The sequence below is a fragment of the Glycine max genome, chromosome 17 (assembly GCF_000004515.6).
Source record: "Glycine max cultivar Williams 82 chromosome 17, Glycine_max_v4.0, whole genome shotgun sequence".
Classification (NCBI taxonomy): Eukaryota; Viridiplantae; Streptophyta; class Magnoliopsida; order Fabales; family Fabaceae; genus Glycine; species Glycine max.
Window position 1 is genome coordinate 41,215,473 of NC_038253.2, and position 17,119 is coordinate 41,232,591.

The 17,119-nt window shown below is 33.5% G+C and overlaps 1 protein-coding gene across 2 annotated transcripts; it reads left to right on the plus strand.

Annotated features, from left to right (window-relative positions):
- Positions 1-259: 259 nt before the first annotated feature.
- Positions 260-12,088, plus strand: LOC100783068 (5'-3' exoribonuclease 3). 2 transcript variants are annotated; one of them, XM_006601283.4, is made up of 23 exons: positions 260-823; positions 916-1,018; positions 1,129-1,205; positions 1,859-2,050; positions 2,151-2,270; positions 2,431-2,493; positions 2,672-2,815; positions 2,932-3,096; positions 4,321-4,398; positions 4,500-4,586; positions 5,111-5,407; positions 5,597-5,692; positions 6,986-7,081; positions 7,160-7,230; positions 8,582-8,710; positions 8,803-8,879; positions 8,974-9,014; positions 9,106-9,180; positions 9,315-9,472; positions 10,462-10,578; positions 10,689-10,764; positions 10,954-11,036; positions 11,155-12,088. In XM_006601283.4, exons 1-23 carry the CDS (start codon positions 620-622, stop codon positions 11,813-11,815), a joined length of 3,210 nt encoding a protein of 1,069 aa, XP_006601346.1. In that variant the 5' UTR covers positions 260-619; the 3' UTR covers positions 11,816-12,088. The 2 variants fall into 2 exon arrangements, with proteins under 2 accessions (XP_006601346.1, XP_003549459.1); XM_003549411.5 differs by having other exon boundaries at positions 10,474-10,578.
- The last annotated feature ends 5,031 nt before the right edge of the window (positions 12,089-17,119 follow it).

The window sequence follows — 17,119 nt, forward strand, 5'->3', positions numbered from 1 at the left end:
AATAACTTTTTTCCAAGTAAGATAATTAAACATAATACAGTACATAGTCTGCAATTTTGTTACTCAGAGAAAAAACAGTACGCATTTTGAATCAATAAATTTACTAACAAAATTAAAATTGAAGTCTCTCGAATAATAATATTTTTTTTGAGTAAAAAAAAACGGATTATTTCACTTTCACATAAAAGTAAAATAATATTATTCTTAGGACACATCGACCGTAAAATATCTAGCCGCGCTGAGCCCTTAAACCTAGGCTACTGCAATGGGATGACGATTAAAACCTAACAGATCCGGGGCATTGCAGAAAGACTAAAAGGCTCTCTTAAATATCATCAAAATCTGTAATAAATCTTCAGCAGTTAGCGAAATTCGGAAAGGGCAGTTTCGTCCCTTCGATCCAATTCTGTGCCCTAGCAATCCAACACGCGCGAGTGAGTCAGTGTTATTATAGCGCAAACAAGCAAGGAATCGGGCCCGCGCAGTAGAAACTCGAAAGGAATCAGTGTTTGTGTGTTTCGCATATTCTTCTCCGTTTTAGATTTGAGAGAGAAGAAGAAAGAGAAAATTGGATAAGATAGTTTTCGTTTTCGGCGAAGAATTGAAATCTGAGTGAACGATGGGAGTCCCAGCGTTCTACCGATGGCTGGCGGAGAAGTATCCGATGGTGATTGTGGACGCGATCGAAGAGGAAGCGGTCGTAATCGACGGCGTTCAAATCCCCGTCGATACGAGCAACAAGAACCCTAACAACATCGAATACGATAACCTCTATCTCGACATGAATGGCATCATTCATCCTTGCTTTCACCCCGAGGATAGGGTAACATTTCTCCTCATTCCTCAAATTTACTTCAAATTCCTCTTCGTAACTTGATTTCGTTTATTTATTTATTATGCGTTGTTTTGTTGCAGCCGTCTCCGACGTCGTTTGATGAGGTGTTTGAGTGCATGTTCGACTACATTGACAGACTATTCGTCATGGTGCGGCCGCGGAAGCTGCTCTATATGGCTATTGGTGTGTGTTTATTTCTTCGTTGTGATTATTTGTGATTTGTGATTTGTAATTGCGTTGTTTGTGTTATTGGTGAGGCTTATTTGTTTTTGTTTTTTTGGTTCAATTTGTAGACGGTGTTGCGCCGAGGGCGAAAATGAACCAGCAGCGGTCTAGGCGGTTTAGGGCTGCGAAAGATGCAGCTGATGCGGTATGTGTTGTGCTAAACTTTTTTTTCTCCATTCATTGTGTTGGTGGGTTTGGATGCTTTGAGATGCGTCAGAGACTTCATTCTTTCGTGTTTGTTAGTATCTAGTAGAGAAATGTTATTTGTACAACAAATTTTACATTCAAGAGAGAAAAAATAGTGAGAAGTATGAGATGTCATGATGTATGAATAACACAGCTCTATCTAGCACTTGTGGAATTTGTATGAACTTACACTCTTGGGTTCTAATAAACAATTCAGTTGAATCAATGTCGTGCCATACTAGCTGGTAATTGAAAGCTTTAACTGTGCACTAGTCTGATTACTGATGATATATTGAATACTCTGGTCTTGGTCTTGAGTATTTAACCATTTATCTACTATACTTTTAAAATTTTTATATCAGTTTTGTGGCTTACATCTACTGGTAAAATATTTGTTGAATTGCGAGATAATCTTATTATAAAATATAACTTCTCTTGTAACTGGTAGTGTCTCTTGCTTTCGTCCCTTCCTTTGTGTGATTAATGCTGTTGTTGTTGTTGTCTTATGATACGGGTGTGTATGTGAGCAACTTTCAAGAAAATCATGAAATATTTGAGAAGATACCTAGATAAGATTTTTGCCTATGTTTGCATGCTTTTCTCGTGTGATAGGCTGCTGAAGAAACAAGGTTAAGGGAGGAATTTGAGAAGGAGGGAAGAAAGCTTCCTCCTAAAGGAGAGTCACAGACTTTTGATTCAAATGTCATTACACCTGGAACTGAATTTATGGCTGTTTTGTCAATTGCACTTCAGTACTATGTTCATCTTAGGTTGAACAATGACCCTGGTTGGCAAAATATTAAGGTAGAGAGTTCATTTTATAAAAACTGTGTGGCTGTGGCTAATGTGTACCAGTTGAGAGGAGGATCTTAATTAATTTTATGGTTTATGTTTGTCTGTGAAGGTTATTCTTTCTGATGCAAATGTTCCTGGTGAAGGGGAGCATAAGATTATGTCCTATATCCGCCTGCAGAGAAATCTTAAAGGTTATGATCCAAATACACGACATTGCCTCTATGGTTTGGTATATATCTTCCAACATCTTGTTGCTCTTCAAAATTTAACTTTTGATTTTGTTTATCAAAAAAAGAAAAAAGAAATCTTTTTGACTTTCACTCAGTGTCTTTGTTTCTTTATTTATCATGGATATAATTAACTTCTTATAATTTGGTGTCTGATGACAGGATGCTGATTTGATTATGTTGGCATTGGCTACCCATGAAATTCATTTTTCAATTCTTAGAGAGGTTTGTGCCTAATGAGTTGCTCGCTCTTTGTCTCTGAAATAGAGCTTATTAGTGTAGTAAAATAATTACATGATGTTGACAGTGAAGAATGATTGATACAAATTTATGCAATGTTTTTCGGTTCTTTCCAACAGACTTTTTTGTGATTGAATTGTTTGGTAAATAATGGGTTATGCAGGTTGTATTTACTCCTGGACAAGACAAATGCTTCCTCTGTGGTCAGATGGGTCATATGGCTGCAAACTGTGAAGGAAAGGCAAAAAGGAAGGCAGGAGAGTTTGATGAAAAAGGAGAGGCTATTGTGGCGAAAAAGCCCTTCCAGGTTAGGATTTGTGATTTGAAATTCCTACATGTCATAAAGTTATCTTATATTGTGTATGACAACATATTTTTTGTTACTTTAGTCCTTAATTCTCACTTCCTTTTTTTCTTTTGTAGTTCCTAAATATATGGACTCTGAGAGAATATCTGGAGTATGAGATGAGAATACCTAATCCTCCTTTCGAGATTGATTTTGAATGCATTGTGGATGATTTTATCTTCATGTGTTTTTTTGTCGGCAATGATTTTCTACCACACATGCCTACACTAGAGATTCGTGAGGTCTGGTATTCTAGATCTCTTGTTATCTCACTCCCTCCCTTTTCTATTTTCTATATATTTGGTGTGAATCAAATTATAAGACTGGTCTTCTATTTTCTAAGCATTTGTTGTGGATTTTGTCCTTGACTTAACGTAACTGGTCTTGGACGTATATTGGAGCTGTTTTTTTCCCTTTTCTCATTCTTTGGAGTTTGGTAGCTAATGTAAACAATTTGGGGCAATTTTGAAAATGATGGGTTTGTTCTTTTATCAAAATAACAAGGAACCAACTATCAAGAAAGCTTAAATTGTTAGGTCGAACAAGGCTAAAATGCTTTGCTTTGATTTGTTGAAACATGAATAAAGTATCAAACCCCTCTTCCTTCTCTGAAATTTAACTTAATTTAAATCGTGATTGGTCATGCAGGATTTCGTAGCTTAGGATTAGGAACAACTAATCCCAAAAGTGCAAGCTTTTAGATGGAGGCAAAACAGACATTATAATATATCTGACATGAAAAAACTTTAGAAGTAGCTTATAGACTAGCATGCATTTCTGCATGTGTCTGTCACTGAATCAAAACTTTTAATATATATGGTATTGGACTATGAATCAGTTTTCACTGTTTTCAAAAGTAGTAATGGCTTTGAAATAACATATCTGTTTTTTCACATATTTTTGTTGGAAGATGTATGAAAGTTTAGGTGGTGTTTAATTTGCAGTGACCTAGCATTTCATGAGGTTTGCTTTGTATTCAGTTTTGGACAAGTTTGGAATTTGGGTTGAGTTTAATTTTGACATGTAATAATGAGACAAGCTGTAGGGTGTTATCATATCAAATTATCAGTATGAACTTTACAACGGGTTTACTGGAATAATCATAGGGAATATAATATGTGATTCAAACCTCAGTTGAGTTAATGATTAAGACAAAATATATGGTGATTTTTTTTTTAATTTTTGCATAGCATAATTCATTGTACAATTTTTAAGTGCAGAAAAATGTGTCAGAATTTTCTTTCTCTCTAAATTTCAAGAATTGTGTCAATGTTGAGGCAGAAAGAAGTCCTAAACTTTACCATCCTATTTAATTCTTTATTTTTGATGTTTGGCAGTAATTATGGTGTATCTGTTATGAACTTATGATATCAGCAGTGTATTATCTGACCTGATGTGCGATATTTTATGCTGCTTTAGGTTATGTAACTGATCAATTTGTTGGGAATTTCATTTTTTCTACATAGGGTGCAATTAACTTGCTGATAGCAGTATACAAGAAGGAATTTAGGGAATTCGGTGGTTATTTAACCAATGGAAGCACGGTACGTGATGGTAACGGGTGATTTGTGTGATATGCTGTGCCACTTTTCATCTAAATAATGTTCATGTACAATTTTTCTTTTTCTTTCGTGCTTTTTTCCAGATAAATTTGAGCAAGGTGGAGCACTTCATTCAGGCTGTTGGATCTTATGAAGATAAAATATTCCAGAAAAGAGCTCGATTGCATCAGGTCTGATTTTAGCCTGCAGTTAGCTTTGGTTGATGGCCAAGTAGTACTGTAAATATTATTCTGGTTCTTATCTTGAGAGAATTATGAAAAGAACCCGGAGGCTTTGTTATGCAAGCATCTGAAATTGTCAAGTTTGTCTGGCTGCATGATAGTGATGTTTAAATTATTCAGATTTTTTCACGCACATTGAATTGCAAGACTCTATGGTTTTCTGGTATTTAATTGTTTTTCAATATATCCTTTTGTCATCATGTCTAGTTGCATCTCTTTTCCCTTTTAAGGACTAGATAGAGAGAGATCATCCATTTGTGCCTATGGGCAGAGTGTGTATGTCACACTATTGAAGAAGTGTGACTGTTCAATTTTTGTCACAGTTTAGTGCCATGTGGTATATACAAAAGGAACATTTTTGAAGGAGTGAGAGATAATAAAAATTTCTACTCATATAGTTTTTCATCATGGTTAGAGATGCTTGGCTGTTTATGAAGGTGATTCTTCTTTTGTATTTATTGTTCTGCCTTCAGCGACAAACAGAAAGAATAAAGCGTGAAAAGGCACAGGCAAGGAGGGGAGATGATGCTGAGCCTCAATTTAAACCAGAGTCTTTAGTTGCAGTTTCACGATTCCATGGTTCTCGTCTTGCTTCAGCTCCAAATCCTTCACCATTTCAACCATCTGGGCATTATAATTCTCAAGTGTCTGCATCAGTTAGAAAAGACAATAAAGAAGCCTTTGAGAGGCCTTATAAAGTTGCTAGGGTTTCTTCAGGAGCAACTGTTGCTGCTGCTATTGTTGAAGCTGAGAATAATCTTGAAATAGATGTATGTTTTCCTGCTTCAGGAGAGGCATTCTTTAGAACTATTATATGGGCTAACCTATTACTGGGTATGAGCCTGGCAAGAAATTTGTCATGTTCTCAAATCATTATTATTCTAACTTCTAAGGTTTTTACATTGAACTTGTTATTTCCTTTGTGTCTTGTCTGAGTTTATTTTTCTTTTACCTTTTAGGCTCAAGATAATAAAGATGAATTGAAAACAAAATTAAAGGAGATACTTCGTGAGAAATCTGATGTATTCAACTCAAAGAATGCTGAAGAGGATAAGGTAAAACATAGAGTTCTTACAGTTCTTTTGTTTGTATTTTAGTTTTCCTATGCATTTTTGCTTGCGGCTTTATTTGTATTTAGTAAGTAATAAATGTGTAAATATCCTGCCTTTGGATAATAGGTTAAATCTTAGTGAATTAATTATATTGTATTACTAATTTTCCCATATTCACGTAGAGGTATTGGGCATCATGATGGTAGTTAGAATTTGATGAATTTGTATCCTGATTAAATTATATTTGCTTTTTTTTAAAACATTTGCTATGGAGCTGAATTTAAACTAGTTTTTTCCCCATTATTTTGAAGTTTACATGTCACTTTATTAGCTGTTTAGTAAGTTATTTCACTTTAAAATACCAATACATTAATATTTTTAATGGTTTTGTTTGTTAAAATATTTGTTATGGCATATTTAATTATTGATCATGAATTGATTCATGATACGGTTCAATTCATGTTTCGGTAAATAAATCTTTTGATTCATGATATGAATTCCGATTTGATAACCTTTGTGAGTTTTGGAGATAAGTCTCTTTTGTTGGTAATTGTTATTAATTGTCCCATACAAGAAACTATATAAGAAAATTATCTTGAGGAAATTTTGGGAGTTTGTTGCAATCTCAGAATGTTAACTATGCTGATGTTGACAAGTTAACTTTCCCATAAAAGAAAAAAATGAAAGGAAATATTAAATGATTAAATTGATGAAACAAACTGAAATGGATTAATTTTGGGCTTAATAATACAATTTTGGTGCCTAAAGTTCAATTGGGTTCCTTAATTATTAAAAAGTTCAATCAGGTCTTCAATTGTTTAAAGCCACTTCAATTGGGTCTTCAATTATTAAAAAGTTCAATCAGGTCCTCCAATTGTTTAAAAACACTAACAAATGGAGTTGACGGAAAAGGGTTTGATTGTAGTGTTTTTAAATAATTGGAGGATGTAATTAAACTTTTAATAGTTGAGGGACCCAATTGAATTTTCAATTATAATTAATGGCAGCTTTTGGTAAATATTTGTGTTTGGGTGTTCTAATGCAGATGCTCACCTCATCTTAATTCGTTATGCTACAAGGACTGGGATGACCACATTTTGGAACTCAATTTTGTCCAAACAAACCTAAGTTCTTTTTGGATATAGGTTATAGATAGTATATTGAGAAGTATGACATGCTTCCATATGTAAACTTGCAAGTGTGACTTTTATACTGCTTTTTTATTTGTCGAAACTGATTTCTCCTTTTCTTTTTAAGTTATTCAGTTCATTCAGCTTATATTTCTGGTTTCAACAGATTAAATTGGGAGAACCTGGCTGGAAAGAGAGGTATTATGATGAAAAATTTTCTGCCAAAACTCCTGAGGAACTTGAAGCGATACGTAAAGATGTTGTAAGTTAACAAATTGAAGTGTTGCTAATTTTGATTCATATGGAGATCTGGGTGTTCTTATTGCAGTTTATTGTTTAGGTCTTGAAATACACTGAAGGGCTATGTTGGGTGATGCACTATTATTATGAAGGTGTTTGTTCTTGGAATTGGTGAGTTCCTTTTCTAGCTTTTTTCTGGAGACTGTATGAGTCTGAAATTATGTTGGCTTTTGTTTACCTTTAATGTATGGCACTTGTATTTTTCTCTTTTCTCACCTTGATGATTAAATTTGTGATGATGTAATTTTAGGTGTTGAGTACTTAATTTTAACACTAGTTTGGTTGAAACTTGTCTGATGCTTGCTCATGACCTTGTTCCTGGCCTGTTATTTTATTCTTCTGCTGCAGTTTCTTTACCAAACTCCTTATTTTATATTTTCGGTGAATTTGGGTATCCGTGTCTTAGGTCCCCTCAGACCAATTCTTGATATTATAATAGAAACTGGTTCAGATGAAGTACAGAAATTAATCTTTATTGGAAATTCTTCCTCTGACCCAGTGCCAGGGTGGTGGCATAGTAGAGGAAATAATAAAAAAAAACAGTAAACCTTACTGATATTTGAGAGACCAGTGCTCTCCTCAACAATGCCCTCCTACAGTTTTGATGCCTTCCCTCCTTCCCATTTTTTTTAATTTTTAATATTCTTTTTTACCATATTTTGTAACTAACTACTGTTGGTCTGTTAACATGATTATGATCTATTTTAAGGGAATGATCCCTTGTTTCGCCTCTATGCCTCCTCAGTCCTCACATAAACCTTCTTAATAGGGGGTCGGAGTCTATCAGATTAACTTTGATAGTTTTAGTAGAAATGAAGAGGCTAAAATTTTATGGCAATGTGTGATCTATGAATAAGGTTAGAATTTGTGAAAGTACTTTGAAGTAAGTACATGTTTGGTTGGGGTTGATATGTGGAAATAAGCACTTTGTTTATTTAATCTCTGTTATCTAACTGGTTCTAAGTATGGCTTCCTTTGATTTGTTGTAATTGTTGATTTACAATTTAGCATCTTAGCTTTTTCTAAAATGTCAAACACACCCCTTTTTTAGAGATATTGATGTCTGATTTTAATTGGAAAACTGTAACTCCCACCCTATGATTGCGAACTACTTCAATTGGACTAAATCCTTTGTTTGAATATGTTGGAACAAATGCTGTTTTGGGCCTTTAATACTTTCATCTCATCACCTGTATTGACAATATTAACCACAGCACAAGCTAATTGCACTAATGTTTGCTGTGTGACACTGGTAATGCTACATACATCTATCCTTCCTAGACCTACCAGGGGTGGGGGGACCTTGTGCACTGTGTTTGTTTTTTAGATAAGGAAATCACGACAAGGACAAGAACAATAATATACTTCTATTGCCTGTGAATTTCATATGTTTTCTTGATCCAGATGGCATCTACAGGAATTGCATGTCTTATTTTATAAAATTTATTTTGTTATAAAACAGGTTTTATCCTTATCACTATGCTCCCTTTGCGTCTGATCTCAAGGGCCTTGGTGAACTTGATATTAGCTTTAAGCTGGGTACCCCATTCAAACCATATGACCAGCTTCTAGGGGTTTTTCCTGCTGCAAGGTTTGCATGCTACGCAACTTATTATTTTTATAAAGAATTGTAGCTTTCTAAACTTCAGTTAGTGTGACATTGGGACTATCATATGTCTGCAGCTCTCATGCACTTCCTGAGCCATATAGGAGACTTATGACTGATCCAAGCTCACCAATCATTGATTTTTATCCAGTTGGTATGTATTTATTAAAGTGGGTTATTAATTTTAGTTTTAGAAGTTCCTCTGTATTATGATTTGCTCCCTATTTAATATTAATGTTGTGCCTCAGACTTTGAAGTGGACATGAATGGCAAACGCTTTGCTTGGCAGGTTCAATCCTAATTTACCTTTGCCTTTTCTTTAGTATTTTCTAAACATGGCTGCATCATAGCTCATAATATATCATCCTTCCTCTTTGCAGGGTATTGCTAAGTTGCCATTTATTGATGAAGTGCGTCTTCTTGCAGAAGTTCAAAAGATTGAAAACTTGTTAACAGTATGTCTCTGTCCTCCTTTGAGTTCGGATGCACATTTGGTTCAATTCACTCCCCACACCCCCCCCCCAAAAAAAAAGATTATTTACTTATTTTTGCTTATATTTTGGTCATATTTCTATTAAAAAAATAAAAGCCAGAGGAAAAGCGACGGAATGCTATAATGTTCGACTTGCTCTTTGTGAATTCTTGTCATCCTCTCTCTGCGTGCATAAGTACACTTGACAACAAGTGTAAAAACATGCCCAACAGTGAACGGGCTGTGGTCAAGGAAAAAATCAATCCCAAAGAAAGGTCAGTGCATAATGTTTTGCAATTTTGTAAGAAAACATTTGATGATAAGGTTTTAATCGAATTTTGTTCTGGTCATAGTTGTGGATTTGTTCTGATGGAGCATTATTTATGCTTGTGAGTCACAATTTGTCTCAAGATTATGCGGCAAGCCATAATATGATCTTTGATCTTGTATGGAGAATACATATTGAATTTAAAATTTTCTTAAGAAAAAAATTGTGAGGCCTCTGTGTTTTTCATCTTTTGATTGATAATGAAACAGTATTTTGAGAAATTAGTCAATTAATACAGAATTGCTAGGTATCTATTACTTTTAAATTTAAGCTTGGATATAGTGCATGTGAGTGCTAGGAACACACTCTCTAACACTCTTTTAAACACCCTTTCTGTAATTGGTTGAAATTTATTGAAAACTATAAAATTGGGAGAGAAAATATTAAATATGATGTAGGACCCACAAAATTTTCAGTTTTAATAAATTTCCAACTAATAAGAGTGTTACAAAGCATGTTCCTAATATTTCTCTACATGTATTACTGTCACTTTAAAAGACATACTAAAACAATAGTGTGCAGCATGGCTGATCAAAATGTGGTTTTAGGTAGTGAAGCATTTATCGCCAGTAAGCTAAATGCTGCTGAAATTCTCAAAATGTATTGGTTTAGTCACTTGGTTTATAATTTTGAAGTAGGCATAGCTGTTGTTTTAAACGATACATGCCATTTGTGTATGCCAATTGCTACATTATTACATGAACATATACATATTACTATATTATGATATGATAACATGAAGGGGCCTTGTTGTAAGTTTTTAAGGAGGGTAGTGTTTTTTAGAGTAGCAAAAGACGCACAATAGCTGCTGCTGCTGCAATAGAACTTCATTATAGTTTTCAAGTGCATGAAATTGTCAAGTTTGTTTACTTTATATATTCAAATTCAAAATGACATTTTTAAGATCTTGCTGGACTATTTTCTGATGTTATTTAGGGATACATGCAGTGGTGGAATGAATGGTTACATATCCTTATGTGGTGGAGAACCTTGCCCTCCTATCTTTAGGTCTCCTGTCGCAAGCATGGAAGATATCATGGACAATCATGTTATGTAAGTCTGTCGAAGCTGTGGGTATAATTTAATAAGAACATGATTTATGGTCATGAATCTGAAAGTTGCTGTGATTTATCTTATTTCTTTTTTCATACCTTGTTGCTCAGATGTGCAATATACAGACTCCCAGATGCACATACACACATTACCCGACCACCTCAAGGAGTTAAATTTCCAAAAAAGGTACTAAATTTAGTAGCTGCTCCTTATTCGTACCCTCCAACTTCCAAGTCCCTTTCCCAGTCTTGGGTTCAATTTCAAATGTTTGTCACATTAAGACACTGGTCTTTTTAAAGTAGTATGCTTCCTTGTGTTTCGTCTACTTATACTGTAATGTTGGTGGGAAAATAAAATTATGTGCTGTGTGTACAGATTGTTGGAATTGAGGATTTAAAACCTGAACCTGTTTTGTGGCATGAAGATTCAGGCAGGAGACACCATGCTGAAAATGGGAGGTAAGGCTTTCTTTTAGTGTTATATTGAGTTAAATTTATGATTTACTGTTGTATTGCATGCAGCAGCTGGTCATCTAGTTGGGCTAAAACTGACTGGTTCTCCCTTTTTCTGTATCAGGAAAAACCCTCCAGGATCTATTTCTGGTCGGGAGCTTGGGGATGCAGCACACAGACTCATCGTCAATTCCTTACAGGCAAAGGTTGATACTAATGGATACCGCCATCCGCATAATGGTCCTCCTATATCTTATCCTGCACCCATGGGTCATCATCGACAACCATTGCCTTCACATGGTTATGAATCATGCCCGGGATACGTTGCAATGCCGCCACCTATTTCAGCTCCCTCACTCCAAGGCAGACCACAGTTTGCACCTTACAATGCTGTCCCTACTGCTCCGCAGTATGGTTATAATCAACCATACCCTGCGCCACCGGTGGGGTACAATCATCCTCGCCAGCAATCAAATCCTGTCGAAAGAAATGACTATCAACACCCTAGATCACATAATTATGAAAGAAATCACCATCAAGGTAGTGGGGGTAGTTCAAGGCATGGATATCAATCATCAGGAAATAATCACAATGCTAGGTTTAATAATTCACATGGTAGTCACCACAGCCAAAGCTTCCAACCTAGAGCTCATCAGAATTGGACTCCACGAAACAACCCGAGTGGGCACAGGGATCATGGTCAGTATTCGTCCAATCAATATTCTTTGTTAGATAGAAGAGGAAACAGGAATCAAATGCCACCACCTGGTTACAGTCGCAAATAAATGCACTTCGTTCAGGGAATATTCTTCCCTACGAAATAAAAATTGTTGTACCATATCTTTTTCTTGCATTTCTCCTATTAAGTCTAGTCGAGACAATACTTAACCAATTTTCCATTGAAGAGTGTCAAATTATAACCCCCAGAACTCAGGTTTGATAACATTTTTATACTTTGATAGGTTATTAAAATTGATTGTGTATTTTGTCCCGAGGCTTGATTGTATATCTCTAAAACTTAACTTTTATTCAGTCTATGACGCTTGGTTCCTGTTTTCTATTGATGTGTTGAGCATGAGAAATGATGGGTAATTATGTATTTTCTATTGCACATCTGTTAAAAATGTATTTTTCAATTTTATAACTAAAAATATCAGTAGTAATTACGTTAACCAGTTATAAATCTAGCAGTAATAAAATAGTTATGAATCTTGCATATGTAGAAGAGATTGTGCAAATATAGCATCTTTTGGTACAAATGTTTTTCGGTCTAAACCGCTTTATAGTTTATACGTGAAAGATGCAAAAACTACATCAGTAGCTTCATTTTAGACGTGAAAAACCGCATCTCTGTTCTAGGAAGGAACATGTTTTTTACTTTTTAGAAATGTGTTACAAGTGGCTAAGTTAAAATTTTATTGTCTTGTGAAATTAGTGGGTCAAATTTTCCTTACTAGTTTGATTGGGCTTGGTTCTTTGGGTGTGTAACAATGAATGGGGACTTGAATTCTGCACCTCCCATTATTTAGTCAAAAGATCATTATATCCTTAATGAAATTTTCACCTCCCATCTCCCCACCCTAACACCTCCCTTATCCCTTCCGTCAATTTTAACACCTCCAGTGATGGCATCTCCTTTGACGGCCACCTCTTGTGATAACATCTCCTTCGGTGGCCACCCCCAACAATGACATCTCCCTCCCTTGACACCCACCCCTTGTGACAACATCTCTGAGAGGATAAATGACAATTTTGTAAGCAAAAAAAGTTTTTGGAACTGTTGTTTTGGAAGTATTTTTGCTCACAGAAAGATGATTTTGGAAAATATTTTTTAAAATTCAAAACAACTTTTTTGGAAGTGTATTTTATACATTCTGAAAAGGAGATTCTTGAAATCAATATTGGACTTACAAAAAACCCATTCCAGAAGCATAAGATACAATCTGGAGTAGCCTTTCTAGAAGTATATTTTGCAACTTTTAGAAAACATTATTTTGGCTTATGGAAGGATCATTTTGGAAGCAAAAATTACAATCTATAATGGGCTTTTTTAAAATACACTTCCATAAAATCTAGAATAGTCTTTTTGGAAGTATAATTTGTACTTTTTAGAATGGTCATTTTGGATAACACTTTTTTTTCCTTATAGAAAAGGTGTTCCATAACTGTTATTCTTTTGGAAAGGTCATTTTGTAAGAATATTTATAGCCTTACGAAATGTCTGTTCTAAAAATAGGTTCACAACATAAATGTGAATGTGTTTAAACATACCTGTGGAGTGGAGAGGGACTTCTATGGTGTTGAGTTAGATTTGCTTTGTACCTTCATTAACTACGAGAAGAAGAGAATAACTAGAAAGGGAGTCTAGACTTGCACGGTGGAAAGAAGAGAAGAACATGAACGGGCTACGATTGCAGGAGAAAGAAGAGGAAAAAGATAAAAGGAATAGGTTGGGGTTTTTCAAAAAATGGGAGGTGTAGGATACATTTAAGAAGGTACAAAATTCAATTTCCCAATGAATGAATTTTTTAGTTAACATTATGACAAATTGACTCATTGAGATTGAGATGAGAATAATTAAACATAATAAATAAATCAGGTGAAATGTCATATCCATATTGAAATGTGTCATGTCCATATTGAAATGTGTTAGGTGTTGAAGAATGAAAGATATATTATCTTAAATATGATATTGACTTATTGAAATTAAGACGAGAATAATTAAATATAATAAATAAATCAAGGTGAAAGGTCATCTCCATATTAAAATGTGTTGGGTGTTGAAGAACTAAAAATAAAAAGAATTATTTAAAAAATTAGTTAAGAAAGTCTAGAATCAGGGTAACATTGTCAAACACTCAAGTGTAATGCGGTTAAGATTTAGAGCAATTGCGATTTTTGCTTTTGGATTTTTAACGTTTGTTTTACTATTACCAAAAAAGAAAAAATCGTCAACCGATATGCGCACGAGGATTTCATAGAAACATCCACATGAGTTTGACAACTTTATAATCCAACAATTATTGGATAAGCATAACTTTTCCCTTGTGAGCCCCGCTTTCAAGTGGTTTATTTTAAAATAAATAAATAAAAGAACGAAATAAATAATTCAGTTTTGTTGTTTTTATTATTATTATTACTTAATCATGTTTAGTTCCTGAAATTTGGGATAAATTCGGGTTTGGTCCCCAAATTGAAAAAAAAAATAGTTTCTTAAATTTTAATAAATGCATTTTTACTCCCTACACTATCACACCACATTAATGGAAATAATCAAGGTAGTGACATGTCAGCATTTGATAGTGTCTACTTCCAAATACCAAGTCACCACTTTTGTTAACGCTCTTAGGCTCCAGGGATTGAAATGTATTTTTTTTTCAATTTGGAGAAAAAAAAAGATTTATTTCAAATTTTAATGACTAAAAATATAATTAAGTCTATAATTATTATTATTATTTAAAAGAGCAAAAAATATGAATCCTAAAACCACAACAGTTTGCACTCTCACGCTCTTAGGTCTCCAGCCCCAAACAATCCTAACCCTAAAACCAAAATCATTTTGAACAACACTGGCTCATTTTTGTCATACTGGATTTCTAGTTGTCTACAGACCCCAGCACCACCGCCACACCAATCCCTCTGTCATCACCAATTCACTGTCCAGGAACAACACTTGACGCGTATTCACCTTTGGTTTGACTTGTTTACACCTTAATAAAACATTTAACACTAACGCTGTTAATAGAAAACTGACTAAAAGATCAAAACAAAATGGACCAAGATGATATTTTAATCAATCTTTTATTTTAGAAGATATTTTAACCAATCTAATACTTAATTCTTCCGCACTCGGAAGACCTATCAACATTGTTCTTTAACAAAACAATTAGTAAAAGTCAAATCCAAGAGTCTTAAATCAAAACTTTTTTGTCCTAATTAACCAAACCATTATTTACTAAAGCTATAGTACAGTTAATATGATGTAATGATGTCTTCCCTTTACGAAAAAGCATGAGGATACCATACATGCATGTTTCCCAAAACAATGCATCCGATCATGGATTCCAAATATCTGGATGCAAGATGCGAGTAGTGGTTTTCAATGGTGGTTGCCCACCTGATTATTTAGTATTAAGAATAGTTTTTTTCCCCACCTGATTAAAAGATGAGATCTAATGTTTTTCAGTTAAATTCAATCAATCAGATAAAAATTAAGAAAATCAATTTAAAACAAAAGCTTTTGTTTATTTTTTGTTGTTGGAATTCCAATCGTCACAAATACCATGAATTATTATCATTTTTTTACTATTAGGACATGAAATTTTAAAGTCACGATTTCTTATCGCATTCTCAAATCATTCACTAATCAATCTATACTATATCACTATTAATATATAGTTTCATGAAATTGATTTTTGCAACATGAGTCTTGGCTCTTCCAAACATGTCACCACGATGCTATGGCTACTATCTCTACTTTCTTACTTAAAGGGGTGTTTGTGGATCAGTTCGAGTTGGTTTTGGCTAATTTCAAGACCTAACCAATTAAATTTGATTGGTTTGGTTCAATTTAGTTTTTGTAATTTTTTTAAAATTCAACTCAATCATGAATAGTTTGGTTCGGTTCGGGTTAACGAGTTAACCATTTAAACTTGTTCTTTTTTTTGTCTTAGAAGTACTATTTTATATCATGATTCATCCGAATATCCAATACAATTAACACAATATTATCAAATGTCTGAAAGTAGTAAAATTGATTCATTTAATATTATCAACATAATATTCTAAAATAGATTAATACAACATAAAACAAAATATTTTTCAACGAGATGTACTATAATAGTCTGAATCACAATTATTTCTTATCAACTAATTCTTTGTAATAAGCTTTGCTGCAATCAAATTTGTTGCAACTAGATTTATCTTATATTTGTGATTTTTTTTAAAAAAATGTGTTATTTTCATCTAAACTTTGAAATTATAAATTAAATTATATTTGTGCCAAAAAAACACTTTGAAATTATATGTTATCATATATTGCCATTTTATTGTGATTCTCTGTGAACTTAATTTTTTTTAAAACAAAATATAAAAGAGTATAAAATTTTATTATAAATTTATGTGTTTATATATAAAATAAAATAAGTTCTTCGTCCCTTTTAAATTTTAAAAGTTTACTTTTAGTTACTCTAAATTTTTTTTGTTACAAAAAGCTTAAATCTGTTCTTCTTTTTTTTTTTTTGTCACAAAAAGTTTAAAATGGGCCGAGAACACGTATGACGTATCCCTTGCAAGGTTAAGAAAATCACCAATTTTATTAAGGATTTATAATGAAATTTACATATTCTCTACCAACAAAAACAATTCTGAGAATCAAAACTCAAACCACAGTTAGTGTAAGCCAAAGATTCGACCAATTACATCAATCCATATTGATTCTTTGGACTGTTCAAGTATCCATAAATCATCACTCTACCGTTAGTGTAAGCCAAAGATTCGACCAATTACATCAATCCATATTGATTCTTAGGACTGTTAAGTATCCATAAATCATCACTCTAAAGTTAAACATCATTCATTACTATTACTTTTAAAAAAATCTACTACTATGACAATTTTGAATTTGAGAAAGTATGAACTATTTGGTGGAATTTATGCAAATTACTTTTGTAGAAAAACTAAGAGTTAAGAGCAATTTTAATTAGATTGAATTCAAAATTTTAATTTAAAATGGTTGTGAATAATTTCTTATTTTTCTTCATATGTGATATAGACTATATAATCTCCTTAACAATCTCTATGTCCTAGGTCAGTGTTTTTTCTATGAATATTAAACTCATTCGTGGCTAACCATGTTACGGGTCTGTCATTTTGTGTATGAATAGCATAAAATTGGGATACAATGTTTCAGGAATATTTCTTCACTTTACTTATAAAAGGATATTAAAACTCACACTTCAAAGAAAAAGAAAAAAGAAAAAAGAATGATCGATTTAGCTAAATGGATAAAAGTCCATCTTTTCACAGTTGTTAAGGAGTGTGGATCACTCTTTCCAATTTTCTTGCCAAGTTAAATGCTTTCATATTGT